Source organism: Myodes glareolus, chromosome 20 (assembly GCF_982192425.1).
Source record: "Myodes glareolus chromosome 20, mMyoGla1.1, whole genome shotgun sequence".
NCBI lineage: Eukaryota > Metazoa > Chordata > Mammalia > Rodentia > Cricetidae > Myodes > Myodes glareolus.
This window is the reverse complement of record NC_142045.1, coordinates 2,611,677-2,638,871: the sequence shown is the minus strand read 5'-3', so window position 1 is coordinate 2,638,871 and position 27,195 is coordinate 2,611,677. Positions and strand designations below refer to the sequence as shown.

General features: G+C 39.8%; 2 protein-coding genes and 1 pseudogene across 2 annotated transcripts in view; all 3 read right to left on the bottom strand.

The window, feature by feature from the left end:
• The window catches only part of LOC148118756 (contactin-associated protein like 5-1-like), a 918,003-nt gene that overhangs the window by 576,341 nt on the left and 314,467 nt on the right, over positions 1–27,195 (bottom strand). The gene's annotated exons all lie outside the window — the stretch shown is intronic.
• On the bottom strand, positions 8,500–8,735 carry LOC148118758 (large ribosomal subunit protein eL39-like). The gene has a single exon (XM_087899388.1). The coding sequence runs from the start codon at positions 8,724–8,726 to the stop codon at positions 8,571–8,573; it is 156 nt and encodes a 51-aa protein (XP_087755514.1). The 5' UTR covers positions 8,727–8,735; the 3' UTR covers positions 8,500–8,570.
• LOC148118757 (S-formylglutathione hydrolase pseudogene) lies at positions 10,072–11,132 on the bottom strand (annotated as a pseudogene).

Genomic DNA, 27,195 nt, shown 5'->3' with positions numbered 1-27,195 from the left:
TACCCATGAAGCTCCAGGACCCTGCAGCACACTCCCTCTCCCAGGTCTGGTAAGAACCTGTTCGTTTGACTGTTTCTGGGTGAGTTTGCAGAACTGTATGTTGTTCTCAGAGAGCTCTATCCTGTTGGGCCAAGTCTAGCTGATTTGCCATGGCCCTTGCTGTCTGGTATTTCACTGTTAGTTTAACTCACATGACAATTTTTCCTAAGATTCTTGTTTTGTTCACTTGCATATACTTTGTAGTCTATCATTGGTGCTTCCTGCTGAATGAGGACCTGCTTTGCTCCATCTCTGCTATATAATCACATCAGTCCTCCATCTCTGAGCAGAGCAGTATTGGCCTCCTGTGAGACATGCCGCACAAACAATGAAAATACATATGGAGCGAAGTGCCGTGAACTGAGAGATTGTTTCAAACAACTACAATTTCTTGTAGGACCTGCCTGTGATTGGGAGCTTAAGAGTTACTTATCATGTAAGCATAATCTTTTTTAATCTATAGAAAGTACGTAGGCAGTGGTTTAATCCCAGCATTCAAGAGGCAGAGGCAGGCAGATCTCTGTGAGTTTGAGGCCAGTCTGGTCTACAAGAGCTAGTTCTGGGACAGGCATCAAAGCTACAGAGAAACCCTGTCTGAAAAAAATAAAACAAACAAACAAAAACAAAACAAAATAGAAAAGTAAAGAAAGTTGTATGTGATAAAAAGTTAGAACATTGACTTTTGTTAATGTTATGAAAGCAATCTCCCTCTCAATATGAATGCATAAAATATTAGCCTAGAAATAATCATTCTTAATCTCCAATACAATTATTTCCTAAAATATCTCATTTCAGGTTTATTTCATATTTTCAATTTAATGACTCATTTTTAGCTAAAAATAACACCAAATCCCTCTATGTGATCATAACTAAAAAAAGAAAAGAAAGAAAAAGTTCTTAGTCTAAGGAAAAGTCTCAGTGAGTAAAGTGTCTTCCTCACAAACACAAAGACCTGAGTTTACACTTCTAGCACCCATATAAAGGATATGCAACAGCCCATGTGTGGAATCTCAGGATTTCTACAGCCAAGATGGTGTAGTAAGAGAAGCAGGCTGTGTCCCACCACCTGGCTAGCTTAACCACCGAAATAACCACACAGAAATTGTATTAATTAAATCACTGCCTGGCCAATTAGCTCTATCCTCTTATTGGATAACTCTCACATCTTCATTAACCCATTTCTATTAATGTGTATCGCCACTTGATTGTGGCTTACCAGCATGAGTCTAACCAGCGTCCATTTCGGGCAGGAAAATCATGGTGTCTGCCACACTGCCCTTCTTCCCAGCATTCTGTTCTGTCTACTCCACCTATCTAAGTCTGCCCTATCAAAAGGCCAAGGTAGTTTGTTTATTCAACCAATGAAAGCAATACAAATACTGAAGGGCCTCCTACACCAAGATGGGATACAGAGAGAGGAGAATCTCCAGAAGCTCATAAGCCAGCTAGCCTGAGATACACAGCATCAAACAACAAGTGATCCTGCCTCAAGCAAGATGGAAGAAGAGGAACACACACACACACACACACACACACACACACAGAGAGAGAGAGAGAGAGAGAGAGAAACAGAGAGAGAGAGACAGAGAAAGAGAGAAAGAAAGAGAAAACTCCCCCAAATACCATCTCCACTATGTACATACACATTAACATTTGCATATATACACACTTTGTTAACACTCCATATATATTAATGTTTCCAATATCTCAATAATTTTGCATCTAAAATTATTCAGGGAAACAATTTTTATTAACACACAATAGTGAAATCTGTTCATTACAGTTAGATATTTATCATCGAAAGCATCTTTGAATATTATACACTACAACAAACAACTCTCCATGAAGTCATTCTTTGCCAAATTCATCACTATGAAGCTGACTTTTCCAAGTTTAGCATTTTCTCAAGATTGATCTTTTGGCATACAAGTGCACAGCTACCAATATAAATTAAATATGTGGATAGAAGTGGGGACTTCATTTTGCTCTTTTTCATTTTGTCATCTTGAGAATCTCAGTTATTCTAAATTGCACACTTCTGGACAGTAATTTGTACATTTGCCCCATTTATGGAATTATTTTTGTTAAAATTTGAATTTATGAATCTATGTCTCAGGCAATTACGTCAACATTTATTTCTTGCCCATTGACTCAAATCTCATAGCCACTGCTGGTCGCTTCTTAAATCATTATTTCAGTTTAGATAGTCTCTGAATTGTCTTGATATATGGCTTCCTTCTTTGTCCATGATGAGAATTGTGATGACTTTTGATTCAGTTTGCTGGGTTCCCTGAATGGGTGAAATGAGAGCCTCTGTAGTTTCCAGATTAGAGAGCAATGCCTCTTTCTTGGTGAGAAACAAGAGCTTCCTTCTCTCTTTGCTGTACCTTCTAAGTGTATCAAGTTGCCTGTAAGGCACATAAAAAATGTATACCATGTTCCTCTCTCAGCTGAGACTCCAAGACAATATCTGGGTATGGGGACATTGCTGTCTAAGTGTCGTCTTTGATTTATCCCCATGCCTCTTCCCCTGTCTGCACTGCTGTATCCTTGTCTTCACCCGAACAATAATCTGTTCCCTCAAGGCTACAATTTCTGTGCCTTTGTCTTTTACATGTCAGATATCTCAAATGCACATAAGCCATCAAGAGTAAGGAATTCCATACAGGAACATATATCTTTCTCAATCAAATTTCATTCTAATTCCCGTTGTTGTTTCTCTTAACGTTCTAATTCCTTTGGACATAGTTGATTTTTCCATTCTGCTACTGAATATCATATTATTCTCAAGAAAGGTGCCCTTTCACTTAGTTTAATGGAAGTTATAGAAATTTTGCCCAGTTGCTTTAAATGAAGGGGGTTTGCACATTTGTAAATCCAGAAGTAGGAAACATTTAATCATTGTTTCATGAAATTTTTTTTATCTCTGTTTCTTTGTAGGGGTACCTGGATTAAACAGCATGTGGGTGCACATATGGCAAGATGTGTGTGCAGAGTTCAGAAGACATCATTAGATCCTGTGTTTTGTTCTATCTTGGTTGAGACAAGGTCTCTTGTATACTGCTGCATATGCCAGGCTAGCTGGTCCATGAGTTCCAGGGTTATCTCCTCTGTATTTCTCCCATCTTATCATGGAAGCACAAAGTCCCTTTATACCTTGTCAGGCTCTATGTGAATTCTGGGGATGCAAACACCAGTCTTCACACTTCGGCTCCAAACAGTTGAATGACTGAGTCATCTGCTCGCTCCAAGTGGAACAGCTCTGTCACACCTGAAGCACAGATTTCCTCTGTGACTGTCCTATTTACCCCAGTGACAGTCACCACCTTAATACTCAGGATGGGTCTTCCACGTACAATCTAAGTGCTTACAGATACTAGTGAGTTGTTTCCTCAGTTTTATTAAGAAGAGAAAAATTGAACACTACCATAAATAACACAGAAAAAAGTGACAGTGAATGTTCAGTCAGGGATGGGATGGTTTTATCTGCCCTATATTTTCAAGGCTATGTGACATCATGAAAGATTAGGCAGGAAGATTTAAGAGTTGGAAGAAGGGAGAGTGTATGAGATGCTCTCTTCTGGCATTGATATAACTGAAGTACTGTACAAAGGGAGCAGTCAATTGTGTATGTATACATTTAGGAGGACTTGAGGCTGGGAGGCAGATTTGATGTGGGGCAGGAGGAGTTGAAGGGATGAGTAAGGAATGGATGATCAAAATAGTTTGTATATATGTAGGAAATGTTCAAAGAATCAATAAAAATATTACTTAAAAAAGAACTCTTGCTTTCAAATATATTTTGAAAATGTGGAATCTGGGTCATTTTTCATAGTGTGAGTGATACATGCCATTGGATATATTGCTGAAATCAGAGAAAGTGTGGGCCAGTATGATGCCATGCCACAGGCTGAGGTTCTGTACAGAGTATGGCATCGTCTTGTGTATGGTGGGTGTCTCCATTAGCAGTCTCCCTGAAGTTCATTTCAACAAAACTTTATTCTTACTATAAGTTGGACATTGCTTCCATTGCAAACATTATATTTTCCTGATTCATGAGCTCTCATCTATCCTATCTGCAGTGACAGTGTATTTTAATATGCTCAAACCAAAGACTTCCTTTCCAATCTGACCACAGCATGAAAGAGTCCTGCTGCATATTAACTTTTGGAATCCAGTGGTAATAATAGCCAAAGAAGCAGCTTTGGCAAAGTGATTATAATTTATTTAGTAGATTTACAATCAAATGGCATTGATCAATTATATAGTAAACAGAAATACATGTGACAAGACAACTAATGTCCAAGTAAATGAATGTCTTCTGTAGCAGATGGATTTTAGGATCTGATTATCCCAAACACTTTTAAGATGAAGGAACTTGAGGAAACACAAAAGTAGGAAGGTCATTCTCACCTTCTCCCAGTCACCCTTCCTAAAGCAGATCTTAGAACCCATTTTTCTCTCCTCACCTTCTTATGAAGTAAAACCCAGAACCCTACCCTCGTGTGTGTGTGTGTGTGTGTGTGTGTGGTGTAAGTACATGTGTAGGTGTATGTGTACTCATGTGTCTCTGCATGTGGGGGTCAGAGGACAACCTCAGGTGTCATCTACTTAGTGAGACAGTTTTTCAAGAATTCAAACAGACTGTCTCATTCAGGTGCCTCAAGAACTTGACAATCCCTAAGTGTGCAGCACAGGGATTAAAAGCACACATTACCACATTAATCTTTTATTTCGTGGGGTCCTGGGGGCTTGACAGTCCTGGTGCTTTCAAGGCAAATGCTTCACTGACTGAGATACCTTCTCAGACCAAACATATTTTTAGGTAAGAAATAACATAATAGATAGGAAAATGAGATGTTGCAATCTTAAAGTATTGTATCAATAAGCAAGGTTCTTGAGATATTGTTGCAGTGTTAAGCAAGGTTAAACTTCAAAATATCTGGTATATCTAAATGTATCACACACATGTGCACAAATACCTATGCTTACAGATGCATTCTTGAACACACACACACACGCACACACACACACCACAAAAACATACAAGCATACAAAAAAGTAACAACTTGACAAGTTTCAAACTAAATTTCAAAAAATAGCAAATTCGAAGAATTGGATTTTAGTTCTAGCTTTGATTTAGTTGAGAAGCTGTTTTTTAATTTGTCAGAACTCATATCTCACTTCAGTTAGACTGGTTGGGAGGGAGGCTCACTTCTCCCTGAATCACAGATGCATATTTTTTAAAAGTAGCCTTGTTTAATCCAATGTGTAGTCATGATTAAGAACAATGAGATTAGATGATTCTATTAGAACCATTAAACTAACTTTTGCAATTAGATTTAGTCTCCTCATTTGATGTCTGTCTACTGGACACAGAAGTTCCAAGGCTATTGATTATGAGAACATACGATGTTTAAAGAGCCTCCCGTTAGAAGCCCCTGACTTTTCTGACCAAGCTAGATAGATGGAAATTGATGTGGGATTTCCCTCTTGAATAAAAGAATTGCTTTGAGCCTGTAGCAGAGCAGGGCAGGGTGGAGCAGAGCTAGGCAGGGAGGACTGGACTGAATGCTGGGAGAAAGATGGGCAGAGTCAGAGAGAAGCCATGGAGTCACCGGAGACAGTAACTGGGAACTTTACCCTGTTAGTCACAGCCACATGGCAATACACAGATTAATAGAAGTGGGTTAAATTAATATGTAAGAGTTAGCCAATAAGAAGCTAGAGCTAATGGGCCAAGCTGTGACTTAATTAATATAGTTTCTGTGTGATTGTTTTGCGTCTAAGTTAGCTGGGCGGCCCAGAACCAACAAGTAGCTTCCTCGCAATAGGAAATGGCTTCCTCTTTTTCTTTCCTCAACACTGTTTCCATTGCTCAAGAACCCTGACTTGACCACTTAGGATCATGTAGCCAGAGGCACACCAAGCCTTTGTAATCCACTGGTTTCACTTATTATTGACTTACCATCTGCCAAGACATTTTTCTTTATTCTTTTTATTATTTTTTGAGATTATAATATAATTGCATCATTTTCACTTCTATTTTCAAATCTTTCTGTATACTCTTCCATGTTCTTTTACAAATTAATGGCCCTATTTTCATTTTCTGCTAAACACACACACACACATATGTTCCTAAATGCATTAATACAAAAATTATTCATCAATACTATGTTACTGGTATGTATGTCTTCGGAACTGACCATTTGGTATTGTATAACCAATTGATGTGCTCTGCTCTGAAGAAGACTATTTCTCCCATTCTCAGCATCCCTTAATTGTCTGTAGGGTTTTTGGGGTTTTTGTTTGTTTGTTTGTTTGGTGTGTGTGTGTGTGTGTGTGTGTGTGTGTGTGTAGAATTGAAGATCATGAGTTTCATCCATTAATGTTAACATGTCTATTGTTTTTCTTCTTGTTCAGTTCATGTTCAGGAAGTCACTTTGGTAAAACTTTATATACTGTATCTTCTGCAATTCCAAGGAGACACAATCTTATAGCAACTGCCATTTCCCTTTGACTCTTGAAGCTTTTCTGCTCCCTCTTTGGCAATAATCACTGATCCTTAGGTATGGAAGTTGAACTGTAGATATATCCGTTGGGGCTGGGCTCCATGTCTCTGAATTTTGATGGACTGTGGTTTTTCTATAGTAGTCTGTTACAGAGAGATGTTTCCTGATTAGGTGTGAGGAATATACTTATCCACGAGTATAAAAATAAATATTTGCAATGTAGTTAGGGATTATTTTAGTTTAGCAAAGTGCTGTTGTAGTCTGTGCTCTGGGATTCAAGACTTCACCACCTGGACAGCCAATTGTGTAGCTGGATAGCTTTCAGGTGCCAGTGATGGTTTTCCCCTTGGTGAGCGGGTCTTTCTTGAGTCCAGTGAAAGAGCAATTGTTTACCATGTTATTATGCATACCTCTATTGCACCCTTAGGGTTATCATGCCATGTTGTTGTGGTGGTGGTTCATAGGCAAAATTGTTGATTGCTTCTGTTCTTCCCAAGTGTGTATGGCACCTTCTGGTACCATGAAAAAAATACTCCTCAAAGAAGAGGCTTTCAGGTTTGATGGAGAAGGGTCTTCTGTCTATGTGTTACTTTCATTGGTTAATAAAGAGACTGCCTTGGCCTTTTTGATAGGCCAGCCCTTAGGTGGGTGGAGTAGACAGAACAGAATTGTTGGAAAAAGAAAGCAGAGGCAGGCAGACGCCATGGCTCTCCTCTCCGAGATGGAGATGGGTTAGAATCTTCCCGGTAAGCCACAACCTCGTGGTGATATACAGATTATTAGAAATGGGTTAATTAATATGTGAGAGTTAGCTAATAAGAGGCTGGAGGTAATGAGCGAGGCAGTGTTTAAAAGAATACAGTTTCCGTGTAATTATTTTGGATAAATCTAGCTGGAAGCTGGGCCACAGCCCACCGCAGCCCGCCACTCCCACCACTACACAGGTTACTTCTTGCTCAAGGATCTCTGGGTTCTTTTTTTGAAGAGCATGATGTCTTCAGGATTAGGGACTTACTTTCAACCTCTGGGGCAATCTAGGGCAATAGTAATAGCATACAGTGTTCTGGGGTCTCTTTACCAACCTTGACTAGCAACTCAGAAAAGCGCTTTTGGTGCCTAGTGTGAAGTTTTTGTTTTAATGGTCTTTGGCTCTTGGAGGAAGCATTGGCAATCCAAATGAGAAATTTTTGTTTAACTACACATGTACATTTATACACCAGCTTATGAGTATTATAGTTATTTTATAAAGATAGGTAATACTATGATTCATTATTATTTTATTTTTATGTTTTTTTTCATTTTTAAGGGTTTGTTTGTTTGTTTTTTCAAGACAGGGCTTCTCTGTAACTTTGGAGCCTATTCTGGAACTAGTTCTCGTAGACCAGGTTGGCTTCAAACTCACAAAGATCTCTGCCTGCCTCTGCCTCCCAAGTGCTGGGATTAAAGGCATGCGTCACCATGGCCCGGCTTTGTAATGAAGCTTTTAAATGTCCTTACTGCTATTTTGCCTTTTCTTTTCTGTATTTATTTAACTCCCCTTCCCTAATTAAATCTCCTACTTGTTTTTCCGTATCCTTCTTTGGATCATTTGTATCTAGTTATTCTCTTCTCTATTGCTATCCTGACCCCAAAGAATGGTTTGGTTTTACTTTCCTATATTCCACAGTTACTGAAGGATATATATTCACATCAATAATTCAAATCTAGGAGTACTAAGTTAGAGACAATATGTGAGGCTTGTATTTATTGGTTTGAGTTACCTCAATCACTATGATCTTTTAGAGTTCCTTACATGTATCTACAAATTTCTTCTTCTTTTTTTTTAAATAGATTTTTTTTTTTTTTAGGTAGAGTTCTCTCAAGCTCATTTTATTTAAAGGCTCTACGTTTTATTACTGGAGAAACCACTCCCAACTTAAACATGATCAGGCATGATCAGGTTGAAAATGTTGAACTCCATCTTAAAACACTCATCCAGGACCACGATTCAGCGTAAACTGTCTTGCCATTGTTGACTCCTTACAGATCCAGCTTCGTTCTCCTCCAGTGTTTTCTCTTGGAGTTGTACCTGATTTTGTTGCCAGTTTTCATCCAAATCCACTGAGAAATAGGAAGATTTTGCTTTTGTTTCGTGGCCAAGAATCGCTTGATTCTGAAAGTCTTGTGAGAAGACATGGCGAGAAGGTGAGGCAAGCAGACCTCTCAAACTCATTCTGTAGACCAGGCTGACTGGCCTCAAATTCAGGCATCTGCAGGCCTCTGCATCCCAAGTCCTAGGATTAAAGTTATTCACCACTATCATCCAGCATATCTACAAATTTCAAGATTTTACTTTTATTTGCAGCTGAATAGTATTCTCTAGTATATATGTGTTACATTTTCATTAACAATTCCTTAGTCGAAGAACATTTAGGTTGTTTCCATTTCCTTGCTATTATGAACAGCAGCAATGAGCATGGATGAGTAAGTTTTTGTGGAGTAAACTGTCTAGTCTTTTGGGCATATATAGCTGGTATATATGGTACATATGGCTTATATGGTATATAAGGACTGGTATAGCTGGCTCAAATCATAGGTTTATTTTTAGCTTTTTGAGAATTCACACCAATTTCTAAACTTGCTTCCCCAGGTTGCAATTTCACCAACAGAAAATAATGGTTTCCTTTTCCTTGCGTACCCTCTATGATTTGTTGTCCATTGTTTTATTGATCTTTGCCATTTTGACAGGGGCAAAATTAAATCTCAAAGTTGTTTGATTTGCTTTTCAGTAACTGCTAGAGATGAATATTTTTGAGATAATTCTTAGCCATTTTTTCTTCTTTTGAGAATTTGCAGTTTAGCTCCTGAAGACATATTTTAAATTGGTCATTTATTTGTTTGCTTTTTGGAATTCTTTATATATTCTGGATAGTTATACTCTGTCAGTTTTATATCTGGCAAAGGTCATCTTTCACCTCTAGGTGTTTCCTTCACTTGGAGCTTATTAGTTGTATAAGTCCCACTTGTCAATTATTGACCTCAATTTTTGGGCAAATGAAGTTCTTTTCAGGCAATTCTTTTCTACATCTATACCATGTAAGGTACTGCCAGGGACTTTTTTAAAGTGTGTAAGTGTGTGTTTGTGTGTGTGTGTGTGTTTCTGGGTGTGCAAGTTTTGCATGTGATTACCAGTGTTCACAGAGGCCAGAAGAGGATGTCAGATCCTCTGACTCCAGAGTGATAGGTTGTTGGTAGCTTCGTGACATCATGGCATAGGTGCTAGGAACCAAACTAAGGTCTTCTGAAAGAGTAGCAAGTGTTCTTAACTGCTGAGTCATCTCTCCAGGTCACTGCAGAGGTATTTTAAAAACATTATTGGTTTTAAACCAATCCTTTTTCAGGAATGAGCGTAACAACAGATGTAGGACTTCCGGGAGCGATTCACTTCCCAGCCCTCCAGCCCTTCTGTTTTCCTCTACACACTCTACCTCGGGGGTGTCTTATGATTAAACCTAAATGTCTTTAATTATTTTTTTTATCAGAAAGTTTGATATCTTTATTCAGAAAAGTGATTCAACTGCAGGAAGATGATCTTTTGAGAGGAAACCCCAAATCTTTTACTGAGCAATTCCATGTAGTCCAAGGTTTATAATCCCAATGAGATTCTTCCACCTGAAGCTTTTCATGCATTCAGGTATTTTGCATGATGCCGGATGTGGTCGGTGATGAAGGTTGCAATGAAGTAGTAGCTATGATCATAACCCTCCTGTAGCCTATAAACAACGGGGACTTTCTTTTCTGTGCAGGCGGCTAGGAAGTTATCAGGGAGTAACTGCCCGTTTGTAAGAAACTCGTCATCTTTTCCTTGATCAATTAATATGTCAATCTGGGAACCTGAAGAGGACTTCACGAGACAGGTCGCATCGTATGCCTTCCATTTACTTTCATCTGGTCCCAAATATCCATTAAAAACTTTTTTGCCCCAAGGACAGAGCACTGGGTTGCAAATTGGAGCAAATGCTAACACAGATTTGTATTTTCCAGGATTTTTCAAAGCACAAATCAGAGCTCCGTGGCCTCCCATGGAGTGACCAAAAATAGACATCCTCTGTGGGTCCACTGGGAAATTGGCATTTATGAGTTTTGGAAGCTCCTCGGTTACGTAAGAGTACATTCTGTAGTTCGTTTTCCGGGGTCTTCAGTGGCATTCACGTAGAAGCCCGCACCAGTGCCGAAGTCCCAGCTGTCATCTTCTCCTTTAATGTTGCAGCCACGGGGACTGGTATCTGGAGCAATGACGACAAGGCCGTGTTCTGAGGCAGCTTGCTGAAAGCCAGACTTTGTTATGAAATTTTGTTCTGTGCAAGTTAAACCAGACAGCCAGTAGAGTGCAGGACACTTTGCACTCTCTGCCCGTGGAGGCAGGTAGACAGCAAGTCTCATTTTACATTTCAGCTCAACACTGTCATGTTCAAAGACCTTCTGGAGCCCCCCGAAGCACCTGTTGCTGGAAATCTGCCTTAGTGCCATTCTTCCTCCTGTTAAGTTGCTACTTGTTCTTTCTGTTTGCACCAAAGGGCAGTGGATCTCGGGGAGAGACCGCTCCGGTATCTGTCTTTAATTATTTTAATCACCATTTTATAAGATGCTTTGATTCTTTATCTTCTTTCTAATTAATCATCTGAGAATCATTCTGCTGTGCACAAGTTGCTCCTTCGTCTGTTCTTATGTCACCTCCAGTTCTACTCTCCTCCCAAAACATATTTGATTTTCCTCAAATATTTGGTTATCCCACACAAGATTATCCACTGGCTAATTCCATAATATGTCCACTTGGAATGTATTTCTGAGACACATTTGTAGAAGTGATCGATCTGGTCCAGAACATTCACCTGTGTAAGTTTGGAAGATACTGCAAATTGATGTCTACACAGCATGTCTGAGGATGCAGCACTCCATGTGACTACATCTAAAGAATGATTTGATCATTTCAGTCAGACAAATGGGAATGACAATAGGGGAGGTTATTTTGTCTTCAGTTTTAGAGATTAATACTCAAAGTTATATTTTGTTTTTCTATGTTTGTATGTGTATAGAAATACACACACACACACACAGAGAGAGAGAGAGAGAGAGAGAGAGAGAGAGAGAGAGAGAGAGAGAGAACATTAAGTGAGTTTGCGTGTGCATGAAAAAGCAAATGAAACCTCTGACAAGGTTTCTCACTGCCATTCACCATGATATGATGAGACAGGCTCCATCATTGACCTGTAACTCATCAAGTAGGCTAGACTGGTTGGATAGTTAGCCCCAAGCCCCCTTTCTCTGTATCCCCAGTACTGAGATTACAAGTATATATTACTATGCCTCACTTTTCCAATGAATTTTCAGAACCGAACCCTGACCCTAATGCCACCAGGCAAGCAGTTTACTGACTGTAGTATTTTCCCAGCCTCTTTGTTTTCCTCTTGTATTGATTCTCGGAATCACATTCATTAGACTTGTTACTTATCATGGTGAGTATTTCTCTATGCACTAAAAAGGCTTGTATGAGAGACAGCCTGGGAATCTGTCCAGTTATTGCCTTCTATTGATGCAGGGGACATCCCATCATTCCATGCAAAGGAATCATCAACATACTTCACGGGGCACTACAAGTCCACGTTCTCCGTGCTTTCCTCACACTGTACGTCACAGTTTCTGGGAGGCAAATGCCCGCAGAGACACACAGCGCTGTACAGCAAGTGTAATCAGAAATTATCTGCCAGCCCCCTTCCAAAAATTGATTTCGCTCCCTAAGTAATTGATCTTCAAAGAAGGTCATCAAACAGTCATAATAAAAGAGTTAGCATTTTAGAAGGTTTTGTGAATTTTATAATTTTCCCTCACACTGGGGAGCCAGATCCTTTCTCTGGTTCTGATGAAGTGCATTTAAACCCCAAGCCTTCTCAGAAATCAATGCGTGCCAACCTGCAGCTTTCAGATGCAGAGGAGGAGGAAAGGCCGGCAGGCTAGAAACTACACACGGTTCCACCATAGACAGTGACTTCTAGAAATGGAGAGCCGGGTTTCTGCTGCAGTGCCAAGGGCGCCTCCCTCTCTGCATTCACTGCTTCAAATGCTCAACTATGCAGTGACAGCTCCAAACTGAAACTAATAATCATCCTAAGAATTTAGTATTCATTAAAGGGGCATCGTTCATTAGGAAGCAACTCCTCTTTTTCTTAATCATTTGCAGTGTGTCCATGTGTGTGTGTGTGTGTATGTGTGTGTGTGTTCATGCATGTGTTCACATGTGCACAGATACTCACACACGCATTGATACTACAAATGAGTGTGCAGAAAAGAACAACCTCAGATCTCAAACGTTGGTCCTTGATGTGGGATTCCCCTCTGTATGCTGTGAATATGTTTTATTACCATTGGTTATTATAGAATATTCTTTGGGCCTATGGCAGCGAAGAATAGAACAAAGTAGGAATTCCAAGCTGAAATAGAGGAGAAAAAGAAAATGGAGTCAGAGAGATGCCATATAGCCTCTGAGGGTGACAGATGCCAGATGAAACCTTACTGGTATGCCACATCCACATGACAATATACAGATTAAGAGAATGTGTTAATTGAAGATGTAAGAATTAGTTAATAATAAAGTAGAGCTAATAGGACAAGTAGTGTTTTGATTAATATAGTTTCTATGTGATTATTTGGGAACTGGGCGGTCAGGAAACAAAACAAGCAGCCTCCACCTACAGGTCCTCTCCCTCCATTTGAGATAGGTCTCTCTCCTTTTGTCACTTTGTGACTCAGGGTAGCTTGTCCATGAGCTTCTAAGGTACTGTTTCACCATAAGATCACTGATGATAATACACATTATAGGAATAAGATGGAAGAGTGAAGCTGGACCTGAGCTGAAAGCTTTCTCTCTGGGAATTGGTTCTAATTACATCCAAAGTTGTTAGACAAGCTGCCAAGAGGCAAAACCTCATCAAAAAAGCTACCCAGCTCAAAGGCCTGTGAAACACAATGAACAACTCACCAAGACACAGCCAAGTTTATACACAGTGGCACTTAGCTCTCATGGACTGTTAACAGCCACCCAGTTGGTGTTAAGGCTCTCTCAATAAAGAGGAACCATACGTGTTACTACAAACCTAGACAATTAACCTGTGACTGGGGTCATAGATCTGAGAAGAAAACCTATTGCTGCCACATTCCTAAACAAGTATAATTCCCAACTACAGTCTAAATACTTATGCTTATGTGCCCTGGCAAGTGTCACACTCATTCCTCATCAATGAAGCTTATTTTTTTATTAAATAACCATTTTTTATTAATTTATAAAAATTTCCACTTCCTCCCCTCCTCCCAATACCCTCCCACTCCCTCCACTCCCTCTCCTCCTCCCTCTCCAGTCCTAAGAGCAGTCAGGGTTTCCTGCCCTATGGGAAGTTCAAGTTCCTCCCCACTCCCTCCAAGTCTAGGAAAGTGAGCATCCAAACAGCCTAGGATCCCAAAAAGCCAGTACATGCAGACGAAAGCAGTCCCAGTACCATTATCAATGGCTTCTCAGACAGCCCCCATGTCAACCACATTCAGAGAATCTGGTTTGATCACATGTTCGTTCAGTCCCAGTCCAGCTGGCCTTGGTGAGCTCTCATTAGATCAGTCCCCTTGTATCAGTGGGTGAATGCACCCCTGGTGGTCCTGACTTCCTTGTTCATGTTTTCCCTCCTTCTGCTCCTCATTTGGACCTTGGGGGCTCAGTCCAGTGCTCCAATGTGGCTCTCTGTCTCATCGTGTCGGATGAAGGTTCCCTCTGATCCTGCCTTCCTTGCTCACGTTCTCCCTCCTTCTGCTTCTCATTTGGACCTAGGGAGTTAAGTCCTGTGTCCCAATATGGGTCTCTTTCTCTATCTCCATCCATCGCCAGATGAAGATTCTATTGTGATATGCAAAATATTCAGCAGTATGGTTATGGGCCAAGGTCAGTTCAGGCACCCTCTCCTCTGCTGCCCAGGGAACAATCTAGGGACCTCTCCTTGGACCTGGGAACCCCTCTAGAATCAAGTCTCTTACAAATCCTAAAATGGCTCCCTTAGTTGAGATGTATACTTCCCTGCTCCCATATCCATCCTTCCTCCCATTCCCCCAAGCTATCCCCCATCTTTCCCTTCTCCCTTCTCTCTAACCATCTCCCCTTACTTCCAACACCCACCCCTTGTGCACCCAAGTTTGCCTGGCAATCTTGTCTACTTCCAATATCCAGGAGGATAACTATATGATTTTCTTCAGGTTCAACTTCTTATTTAGCTTCTCTAGGATCATGAATTATAGGCTCAAAGACCTTTAATTATGTCTAGAATCCACTTATGAGTGAGTACATACCATATTCCTCCTTTTGGGTCTGGGTTACCTCACTCAGTAAAGAGTTTTCTATTCCATCCATTTGCATGCAAAATTCAAGATGTCATTGTTTTTTATCGCTGAGTAAAACTCTAGTGTATATATGTTCCACACCTTCTTTTATCATTCTTCTATTGAGGGGCACCTAGGTTGTTTCCAGGTTCTGGCTATTACAAATAGTGCTGCTATGAACATAGTTGAACAAATGTTTTTGTGGTATGATAGGGCATCTCTTGGGTATATTCCCAAGAGTGGAACTGCTGGGTCTTGAGGTAGGTTGACTCCCAGTTTCCTGAGAAACCGCCACACTGATTTCCACAGTGGCTGTACAAGTTTGCATTCCCACCAACAATGGATGAGTGTTCCCCTCACTCCACATCTTCTCCAGCATAGGCTATCATTGGTGTTTTTGAGTTAAGCTATTCTGACAGGTGTAAGATGGTATCTCAGAGTTGTTTTGGTTTGCATTTCCCTGATCGCTAAGGAGGTTGAGCACGACCTTAAGTGTCTTTTGGTCATTCAAAGTTCTTCTGTTGAGAATTCTCTGTTCAGTTCAGTACCCCATTTTTTTATTTGGGTTAATTCGAGTTTTAATGTCTAGTTTCTTGAGTTCTTTATATATTTTGGAGATCAGACCTTTGTCTGATGAGGGGTTGGTGAAGATCTTCTCCCAGTCGGAAGGTAGCCTTTTTGTCTTACTGACAGTGTCCTTTGAATGAAGCTTAATTTTGCAGCAGACAATGACTGTTACAGAAACCCACAACCAGACAAACTAAAGAGAGCACATTAACAGTTAGGTGTCAGCCCAAGTTCTTACATCTTCAATACAACCCTATACCTAATGTTCTGGAAACAGTGTGGAAGAGGTGGCAGAAAGATTTAAAGAACCAGAGGACAAGGACATTTATTTTGAGATAGTATCTTCTATATATGCACTTTCTACATGTGACAGGGAAGCTACACCCATGAAATCTCAACAATATAGTTGTCTAAACAAGATCTGAACAGTGACAACATCATTTGGCTGCCAATGTGGAAGAGGAAATCCACACGACCTTACCATAAGTAAAAAGCTGAGAGACAGAGAATCAGGTTTCTCCAGTTACAAGTTACTTGATGGGTTAGACAATCCCAAGTAGCTAGCCAGAGCCACATACACATATGAACAACAAGAAATGAACTCAGAGGTTCCATTCAAATATGTATATGTGTGTTTATAAACACACATACATATATCATATATTATTATATTACATATCATATAATGTCAAAATTGTGTAATAGTTAATTATATGTACATTATGTATAATAATAGTAAATAAGAGGTCAGGAAGTTGAGAGGGAGTTGAGAAGCATGGGAAGACTTGTTAATATGGGGTACAAATAATGTAAAGAAAGAAATTTTTAAATAATAAAACATTATTAAAAAATTAAAAAGTAAGACATGTTCTTCAAAAACAAAAACCCACTGTGATTAGTTATACACTCTTGAATTCATCTTTCTAGTTGAGGGCTGGTGTCTAAACTCAGGTCCTCACTTTTGTATACCAAGATGTTCACCCAGTGAATTTCACTTTATACCTCAATCTTTTATTTCTTTCAAGCATGCGCACTGACAGGATGACACACAGGAGATCATGTCTGCTAGGTTTGGTGTCAAATTGCATGACCTAGACCCCCTCGAGAACTGAGACTTCATCTGTGCACACAACAGGGTATCGACAGTTTGTAACCTTCAGCTGAGTAGCCCACATAGCATTGAGATCCTTCTTGACTGTCACTCTTCCTCCCAAAGGTCCGGAGTAAAGAGTGGCTTCTGAGGGAAGAGACCAAAATAAGGTCCAGTAACACTTTTCCATCTGCACACAACACTGCAGGGCTTTCCTCCTCCCAGAGCTCCCCAGGAGACAGGATGGGGTCTTCTGTTCCCTCGATCTGTTCCCTCGATCTGTTCCCTCGATCCTTCTGCTGAGAGGATCGAGGGAAGGCTGGCTGTTCTGCAGTTGTCAGTATGTCAATGAGTTTAGAGAGAAGGATGGAGTAGCGAGAGATGAGAAGTGAGAGGCCTCTGGAATCATGACCACAAAAAGGACTTTGTCCTTTGCTAATTGAGGAGCTGCTGCCAGTGACCAATTAGCCATTGTCTGTTTTAAACTTTAAATAGATGTTTCTGGCTTCTGATTTGGCAATAGCATCCAAGACAGGAGACAAAATGAAAACACTCAGAATGAAAATGATGATGACTTAGAGTTGGGTAGCACTAGAAAAAACTGCTAAGATTTCCTTACCACCACTACCTCTAAACACATGTACATACTCACTGATGTACAGCTGATTGCATATGATTAAATGATTTGATGGTTTTGGATATATACATACATACATACATACATACGTACATCATACTCTCCTCTCCTCAAGTAAAACAATGAACATATCTATCAACTCAATTTTTTTCACATCTTCCTTTTTATAGTTTAACAGTTTTTGTTCTCACTTTGGTTTTTTTGCTTTCTAATTTTTTGTTAATAACAGCACGAAACACAGAACCGTTTCGAACATTCTTAAGTGCAAAATACAGGTGTGCTAGCTACTGTCTTCGCTGCTATTACAACCACAACTTTGAAGGAAAGCAAGGATTAATTTTTTAATCCTTAAAAAAGTTCACATTTTTTAGTGCTAAAATATATTTAATTTATCTGTTTAAGATGTAAAATCTAAGAAGCTAACTTTCAAAGCTCAAATTTCAATATGTTTTGGTACATGAATTTTAAAAAAGCAGTTTTAAAAACTGTAGTTAGTATATTTTCAATTGCTCCCTAATTGATTACTAACATTGGGTTTTCATAGTTTTGCCTTTCCCCAGACACTATGGCTTGCTCAGCAGCACAAATGGCTGTGATCCAAGATGATTTCTGTTTGATGCTTTGTTGCTTCACATTTTGAGAGTCCCATCCAATATGGCAGGGAGAATAAGGTGGCAGAAGGGTGACGTAACATTGAATCCATACTCACAAAGGAGGAGATGAACACTGTTGCTCAGCTTGTGTTCTGTTTTGTTTAGCCCAGATACCAGCCTATGGGCTAGTATCACCCATTGGTGAGGTAGATGTCCACCTCAATTGACCTTATCTAGAAACTCCCTTGTAGGTATGCCTTGAATCTTGTCTCCAAAATGCTTCTAGATCCTACCAATTTTATAATAAATGTTAATTATTAACATAGTATCCTTAACTTTAATGTGCAGAACACTATACCACGACTTTCTGGAACTTAATGATTTTTCTATAGTAAATAGTTTTGAGACTGAACCTTGTGAATTTTTATAGATATAAAAGGAAGAAAAGAATGAGACTATCAGTGACAATGAAACCATGTGGCTCTGAGATATCCAAGGCTGAGAGTAGAGCAGGTTTGGGAAAAACAATATTTAATTTCCGGTGAGTTGAATTTATATTACTGCCACGGTTACAAATGACATGAAGATTAAACAGGTGATGTAGATACTCAGAGTACAAAAGAGAATTTGCAATGTGTGTGTTTAGGAATGAGGGTAGACAATGTCAAATCAGGTGACAGAGTCAAGTTATAGACAAATCTACTCTGGGCCCATGACTGGGTAAAAGGGAAATCCAAATAATGACAGGCCTAGGGTAGAACTGAAGAATGAAGGGAAAAAAATGAAATTGGGGGGGATTAGAATAGGATGTGTTCTGTTTAGAAAACAGTTAATAATAAGAAACATTATGACATTGTGCTTTCCTCCCATTTGCTACATTCATATGAGTTATTTTAGTACTGGTTTAACATTGATCTACACTATTTATCTTCATACATTTTGATAATTTTGTCCATTATCTTGAACAATTATAAGACACGCATTCATAGCAGTTATGATCACAAATATCTGTGGCACAGTGATAGACTATGTACAAATACTAGAATGATGTGACTGGTTTGTCGAGAAGGTGACGCTATCCTTTACAGCACAATGGCCATCCCTGAAGAGTAAGGTGTGCACTGAAATCAAAAGATGAGCTCAGTAGGTGTAAATGGAATTGACTCTCAGGGTCCCATGCAAGGCTGGCACCTAATAGCTCAGAAAAAAAATGATTGAAAGCAAGGTAAACATAGAGCTCTTCAGGTGATATTACTAGGTTTATTCACTCATACCCTGGGGACAAGAGCTTTCTTTCTCTGCTTTATTCACTTTTACCTATTGTAGAAAATTTTATATATATGGCCAAGCTATGTGTGTAAGGATTGATTTAGAAAACCAGAAGAGAGGGCCTTAGGGGATTGCTCAATAGCTAAAATGCTTGCTGATCAAGCAAGAAGTCTGCGTTTGGATCTATAGCACTCAGTTAAAATGCTTGGTGTGGTGGCATGGGCCTGTACTCCCACCCCTAAGAAGAGACAGCAAGAAAGTCACAAAGTCTCCCAGACAATTGGAGTGCTCCAGGTTCAGCGAGGGACAATGTCTCCACAAATAAGCTGCAAGTATGTAGAGGAACATACCTAATGACAACTTCTGCCTTATACATGCATTAACATCGGCATGTACACTCACACGCTCATAACATATATGCATATACATGCAGTCACATGCTCATAACACACACACACATACATGATCATGCGTATGTACAAAATAAAAGCAGAGTAGAAGCCTATGTTCTGAAAGAGTAGTGAATAAAAGGAAATTTGGCCAAACTATTTATGCAAAGAATGACAAGACAAAAGCAATGGGACAGGAAGGCACAAGCCCTCAATACTTCCTGGCATATCCTACTAATCTCATTCTCTAGTGTTTGCCTGCTTCTTGAAGCAATTTTAGGTGTTGGAATTCCATGGATCAACATCTGTCAAAACATACTTTTCAAGTACTGTACTAAAATCATCAAGTATGTACATGTATTAATGACAGCTAAACATAATCTTTATTTTTGTATTCACTGAAATGGTTGTTTTGATGTTTTCCTTTTCTTATAAAGGTTGGACTAAGGATGTTTGAAATCATGAGACAATCTTGACTCTGTTATTTGATGATAGTATGTGACTGATGACACTTAGAAAGAATAGAATTTATTGATGTTTCACCTATAATATTGTTTATTCTCAATTGCCCTTAGCATCCACAGAACTATGAAATGCAGGAGGAAAACACACAGCCACTCATATTTCATTGGCAGATGTGTAATCCCAGCATCACATCTGTTAATGCAAAACTGGATACCATTGTAACATTCTACTGACTAAGCAGAGCTCACAGAGTTAACCTTTCTCCTCACAGACGTGTTCTCCTCCCTCTGTGCCATACAGAATGTCTATTGACTCGACTAGATACCAACTAGAGATACCCAATGTTCTCTTCTGTTCTTAGAACTCTGAACTTGGAAAAACTCAAAACAGACTCTGGCTGTAACATTTATGCAGCACTTTGCTGCTAGGGCTTCACCCTCAGCTCTGAAAGTGGATGTAGGAGATGCTTGGTTCCCTACAGAGATTGGAGATAGACTCCATTCTCCTATGGTGCAGACCAAAGGAAATGATTCCATGTTCCTGCACTTTTACCCTGGGGTGGGTGGGTTCGTTATGGTTGTTAACTTGATAGGATTTAGAGTCACCTCCCTGCTCTGATTCGAAATAGTAATGAAGACTCTTTATTAGTTTTGATGTAATATTTTAGATTCAGTAGATTGTTCTTGTTTAGGTCCTGAGATTCAGGTGATAAGAAAGGCTGTTAATTGACTATGTAGGGATATTATTAATCATACCTAAGAAAGGTAAAATAGTGCAGATATTCTTTGCCTTTTCCTTAGATCTCTCTATGGTTATTTCTCTCCCTTTGTAATCTAAAGCAGCCCCTTAATGAAATGCCTGGGACCTCTTCACAGTTGCAATTGTGGCTGACTACAAACTAGCTGATAAGTTATGCTACTACGTATCTTCAAAGAATGCCTGTGCTTCTGAGAATTTTCCTTGTAGGTATTTTATTACTAAAAAGTTGCTAACTAATGAAGGTATATATGCTTGGAATTTTGTAATTGTGATAAAATACAGACACAGAAAGAAGAATGTAGAAGAAATAAGATTGGAAGGATAAGAATGTAGAATGTAGAAAAATAAGAATGTTAGAATTGGGACAAAAAATAGAGCTAACAAATTATAGACAATTACGATAAGAGAGTTAGAACTAAAGAAAAAGCTCTCAGATACTGTGTGAAGCTATTATAGAAATATTTTACTCTCCCCGCTCATGGGAAGTTTTTCTCTGTCACTGAGAGCTGGTTCTTGGCCTTTACACCTGCCCTCTGTGAAAAGGACCTCACTTTTTTCTATTTTCCCTTTTTCTTCTGGGGCAAAGGTGAACCACTTTTCAGATCACAATAATCTAGGGTGGTGATATTTTGTTTGTGATCTAACAAATAAAGCCTGCCTGAAGATCAGAGTGCAGAGCTAAGTCACTAGTTAGCCACAGAGATCAGGTAGTGGTGACAGAAACCTTTAATCCCAGCACTCAGAAGGCAGAGTCAGAAGCATCTCTGGTAGTTCAAAGCCACTCTGGGCTATACAAGATTGAATATGGTTAAAAGAGAAACAGGGCTCTTTTGATCCCAGCACCTGAAATCACATACTTTTAATCCCAGCACTAGGGAGATAGAGACAGAAGGAATATGGCTGTGCAGAGAGAGAAATGTAAGGCTGGAGGAGTCAGGAGCTCAGAGCATGCAGTCTGAGGAGTCGTAGAGACAAGATCCTGCCGCCTTTGGTTTGAGCATTCTGAGAGGACTCTAGTGGCTGGCTACTCTGCTTCTCTCATCTTTCAGCTTTCACCCCCTAATATCTGACTCTGGGCTTTAATGATAATGAGACTAATTAGGGTTGTGTTACAATCTAGTGCAGAATTTACTATTCCTGAGGAAAGAAATTAAGACATCCATGAAAATACATGCTAATTAGTTACTTCTCTTCCAATTTATAAAACATCCATGGCTAACAGATACAGCAACCCGCACATTAGGAAAGCAAACTATTTGAAATGTAAAATTACCCTGGTGTCTGCCTTTCAAATAAGGCACCGCACAGCCCTTACATGTTTTCTTCAAGCCCATTGCAATGTAGAGTTTGTTGGTGACAGTCTGCCATCATTTTCAGTTCCCTGGCTGTCAGAACACTCTTTCTCTGCAGAGGAAACTTGCCCTCAAGGGAGTGGCATTTACAACTGTTTAATAGTGGTCATGTGTTGTTCAGCTATTTCCCCCAAATTGAAACACTCCCTATTGTAGGAAGTCTCCTTAAGGTGCAGAAGATGCCTTGCCCAGCCTTGATGCAGGGGGAGGAGTTTGAACCTGCCTCAATTTGGTATGCAATGCTTTGTTGAGTCCCAGGGGAGGCCTGCCCCTTTTTAAACAAAAGAGGAGTTGATGTGGAGGTGAACAAGAGGTGGGGGAAGGGAACAGGAAGAGCAGAAGAAGGGGAAACTGTGGTTTATGTGTAAAATAAATGAAAAAATAATAAGAAATGGTTTGTGGGGTAAACTAAACCTTCGATGTTCAATTCACTAATCTTCGGAAGCCACCGAAGCTTACAAGATTCATTGAGTCCTCTTTGAAGTTTTATAAGCAGTAATAATTGCTAAGAAAAGGAGGTTTGGGGCTGGAGAGATGGCTCAGCGGTTTGAGAGCATTGCCTGCTCTTCTAAAGGTCCTGAGCTCAATTCCCAGCAACCACGCAACCACATGGTAGCTCACAACCATCTGTAATAAGATCTGGTGCCATCTTCTGGCCTGCAGACATACACACAGACAGAATATTTTATACATAATAAATAAATAAATATTAATAAATAAAGAAAAGGAGGCTCTGACCTGTCAAGCTGTCTGCAAATCTCACAGAAAGCTCTAGGAATGAGGTCTTTGAGAGTTCTTACACATACGGATGTAAACACTTTGATAATAAAGATGCCCTTTGGTTACCAGTATTCTTGTAACCAACCCTAATAGAGCTCACTGGTTCAGTGTTCTAGACTTTGCTATCAGTGTTCTATCCACAGTGAGTTGATTATTGCTCATGGCTCCTCAAGAAGAGCTTGCCCAGCAGCATGAATTTACACATATGACAGAATACTCCGGTCCTGGATTCTTTTTGTTCTTTCCAGTTTGTGCACATACAGCTGCTTCCCTTCTGTACTGTTCTGAAAGTGACAAAATTCCAGCAAGGCACCATCTGGAGCTAGAAAGAGAATAGCATGAGTTCTAATGGTCATCTTAACTCAGGCCATGTTAGGACAGCTATGCCGGTCTCTGCAACATTCTTTCCTGACGTCAAGGGCCATTGCTTCAAGCTAGCTGCCTGACTGCCTCCGGAGTGTTCATAGCCAACCCACCTCACACTTCATCCCCACCACTTCCTTGTTTTCTGAAAAATATCTATAGATCTGTACCATAATTGTCATGGTCTTCTTTACATATATGTTTCTGAGAGCATATGTGCAGATGCACATGTGCAAGGATATGTGTGTTCCCATGTACACACCCTGGTAGAGGTTAGAGGATCCTCTCTGCGATATTGCAGGTGTTGTAACACAGTTGACATCCATTTATTCTGATTCAGGGTCTCTTACGGGCCTGGAAGCCCAAACAGGCACATGTCTCTGCCTTCCTAACACTGTGACTATAAGTACACGACACCACATCTGGCATTTTTTATATAGGCTGTGGGGGAGGAACTGAGGTTAGTGTGCTTAGAGTTGACAATCTTTCCAGATCCTGTCGAGCTCTTCTTATGGTGCTTCCATATTTCTTTTTTTCTAATTAATTTTATTATGTGTGTACAGTGTGTAGTATGTGTGTCAGTGCGGGCATACCCATGCCATAATATGTGTGGAGGTCAGAGGACAAAGCCCATGAATGGGATCCTATGACAGAACTCAGGATGTTAAGTTTGCACAAGTATTTGATTGTCTGTTTTACTAAGGCAGGTTACTTTTTCCACCAAGTTCTTATTATTGTTTACTTTGAAAATTGGAAGAGATTGAACTCAGATTCACCTTAACATCATAAGCCCCTGGAGAACAGGAAATTCTGATGCCAGCTCATTGGCCCCCACTAGCATCAGCCCACATTTAAGATGAGCCCCGTCTTTTGCATTAGCTCCAGCGGTCTGCTCATTTTCCTGATTGATCTCCTTCCCTTCACTACCTTCCTGCTGAGGACACCTCAGTACTGCACCCCTCCAGAGGTTGGGTGCCCATTCCAGCCTCTTTTTCTCATCTCTGCCTCCCCTTTCCTGAGACTTGAAGCCTTGGCACTATATTGACTGTCCTTTTTTTGGAAAATGAACAAGCACCTTTACTCAAATATTTTATGGGTTTAATAACTTTACTCAGAATTTATGGCATTTTAAGGATGGGTCAATTCTTGGATTTGTGGTTTTCAATTTCTATGCTGCCTTTAATCAGGCCTGCAAACAATACCATTTTTTCTTCTTTTCTCATAAGCAGAAAAATTTTTATCTATACCTAGAGCCTGACCTCTATCCTAAAATGTGCTTATTTCATCATGATTATAACTACAGATGGAAAAACGAAGGCAAGCCTTGGTACTACTCCTTCCTCTCCTGATGCCCTCGCTGCACAGAGCAGCAGAGAGTTCACAGAGGTGACATGCTGTCCTTATGCTCTACCAATGATCAACACATAACTAAAAATAAAACAAAGAACACCTTTAGCATAGGGTCCTTTTTCTGCTCCAATTATGTATGCATTTGCCCCACTTGAGGAATGAATTTCAAATGAATGCTAAAACTATCTTTACCTCCTTAGAGCAATACAACAATTAGAGACATTATCTCCTATACAGAGATAAAGTGATATCTGGAGAGATATAATCAGTATAACCAATGTAAGTCACAGTCAAGGGAGGCGAAAACTTGGAAAAGAATTCATCTAGTGCAAGGCAAGACTCAGCTTCTGTAATAAGATAAAAAAAAACTTAGCATTTTGTAAGTATCACATAAAATTCTGAAAGAAGCCTTGAGTGAGAGAGGCCATCATGCATCCAACCCTGGTCATTCTCGGGAGCGGCAGACATAATAATGTGTGTATTCTGTCCTTGTGAGCTTACCCTCGGATATCTGTGTTTGGATGGGGAAATACAGAATGATATATAAATTATACATAGGAATCTGGGTGAGGCAGTGCGTGTGTGTAATCCCAGTCCCACAGTGACTGAGACGAGAGGGTATTAATTTCAAGGGCAACCTAAACTACACAGTAGGAAGGAAAGAAAGGCATCACTGATAAAGCAAACTAGCAAACAATAATTTAGATTCTGCTTCCAAAATCTGCTGAAGTTAAAGTTCACAAACTATAGACACCAAGTTGTTGAAGGGTTTAACAAAGCAGTAATAGAAAAGTTTCTGCATCTCGGTAAGTCTCCACTGACGCAGTAATCCAAATCAGGCAAAATCAAACCAAATTAGGAAAGGCCCAAACTTAATGGGTAAAATTCTCCTGGGTGATTTTCCAGCCCCCTGCCCTCAAAAGAGACAGGGAAGAGAAACTGAAAACCCTCTTGTCTGCTTCCTGGAGGACAGTTTAAATACCCTGTAGAGGGAGCCATTATTTGAATGGTTTTTTGAGGGACAGGATTTGGAGAGGGCTCTTGGGGTGGAGCTTCACCAGTGCACTCCAGACTCTTTGGGTATATGGATGCCAGGGGTTGGGGTGAAGCTTCCATCAGAACAGCAATGTCAAACAAATATATCCATGAACTGTAAAAAGAAGAGTATATTTTAAGAGTGTGAATAAGAGAAAGAACTGACCATCATGCAAAGAAATATTTTCAAACAGCAATGAAACCTTAGCTAAATCACTGTACATATATATTTAAACACAACCACAGACATATATATATATATATATATATATATATATATATATATATATATATATATATACTGTAGCATCCAATGTAGTGATAATGGAAAAGAATTTGAAATTTTCTGGTTATGCTGAGCTTGCCCAGAAGAGTTAAAAATTTTTGTCTTTCTTACTTATTTATTTAGAACTAGGACTTTTCTAGAATCTTGGTCATTTTCAATAAATATATGTTTGTGTGTGTAAAAGTACATGTCTTTTGAGGTATACGTGCACATGTTGGAGGTCGGTCAGTCAGAGGATACCTTGGTTATTATTCTTCAGGCACCATCCAGCTTGGAGTAGGTTTGCTTACTTGTGTATCATTGTTACTTGTTTGTTTGTTTGTTTGTTTATGTTGAGTCAGTCTCTCTCACTGGCCTGGAGTTCTTCAAGTAAGCTAGGCTGGTCGGTTCACAAGTCCCAGAAATCCACAGCTCTTTCTCTACCCAGTACTGAGCTGACAGCTAAAAAAGGTACCAAGCCATATGGCTAACACACACAAGAATTATGGGTTACTGTATGATGTAAGAATTAGTTAACAAGAAGCCTTACCTAATGGGCTAATCAGTTTATAATCTTATGGAGTCCTTTGTATGATTTTCTTTGGGATTTGCCAGCTGTCGGGTACTGGGTGGGACAGAGACCCCAACAAGCCGGCCCTCATGTTACAGTGTACCACTGGATCCAGCTATTTTAAAAAATGTGGAGAGCTAGTTTCCGATACCTGTAAAAAGGCATGCAGTTTACTGCCACCCTTGATGACTCACATCTTCTCCTTCTGATACAGGAAGAGCAAAGTTCCACTCTTTGAAGCTAGATTTGAATGAGAAGTAGTTAGGGGTCACTTCAAATACTCGTCCAGAGAACATTACGATATGTTAAACTGGGCTCCCCATAATGAAAGGGGACCGGTTTGATTCTGGCTTGCAGGACAACTCTTACGACTGTTTTATAATGGCTCAGAGTTGAGAGTATATGCTGCTCTTGTAGAGGAGACCTGAGCTCAGTTCCCAGTATTCATAATGGGCAGCTCACAACCACCCTAGCTCTGGCTTCAGATCATTAGATGCTCTATTCTGATTTCTGTGAGTATATGAATTTGTGTATACATACCTAGACACACACACACACAAACTAAAAATAAATAGCATAAATATAAAAAATATATATCCACTAAGAAGATAACGAGATGCCTGCCCCCCTCTCACCTGCTCACACAGGGGTCCCCCAGAAAATAACCTTTATCCTCTTGGGGTATGATTCTCTGGGCATTACTCACTGTGCTTGTGTTCTAACCTGTTTATTCTCAATTGAAACTTTCAGATGTAACTGTCCAGG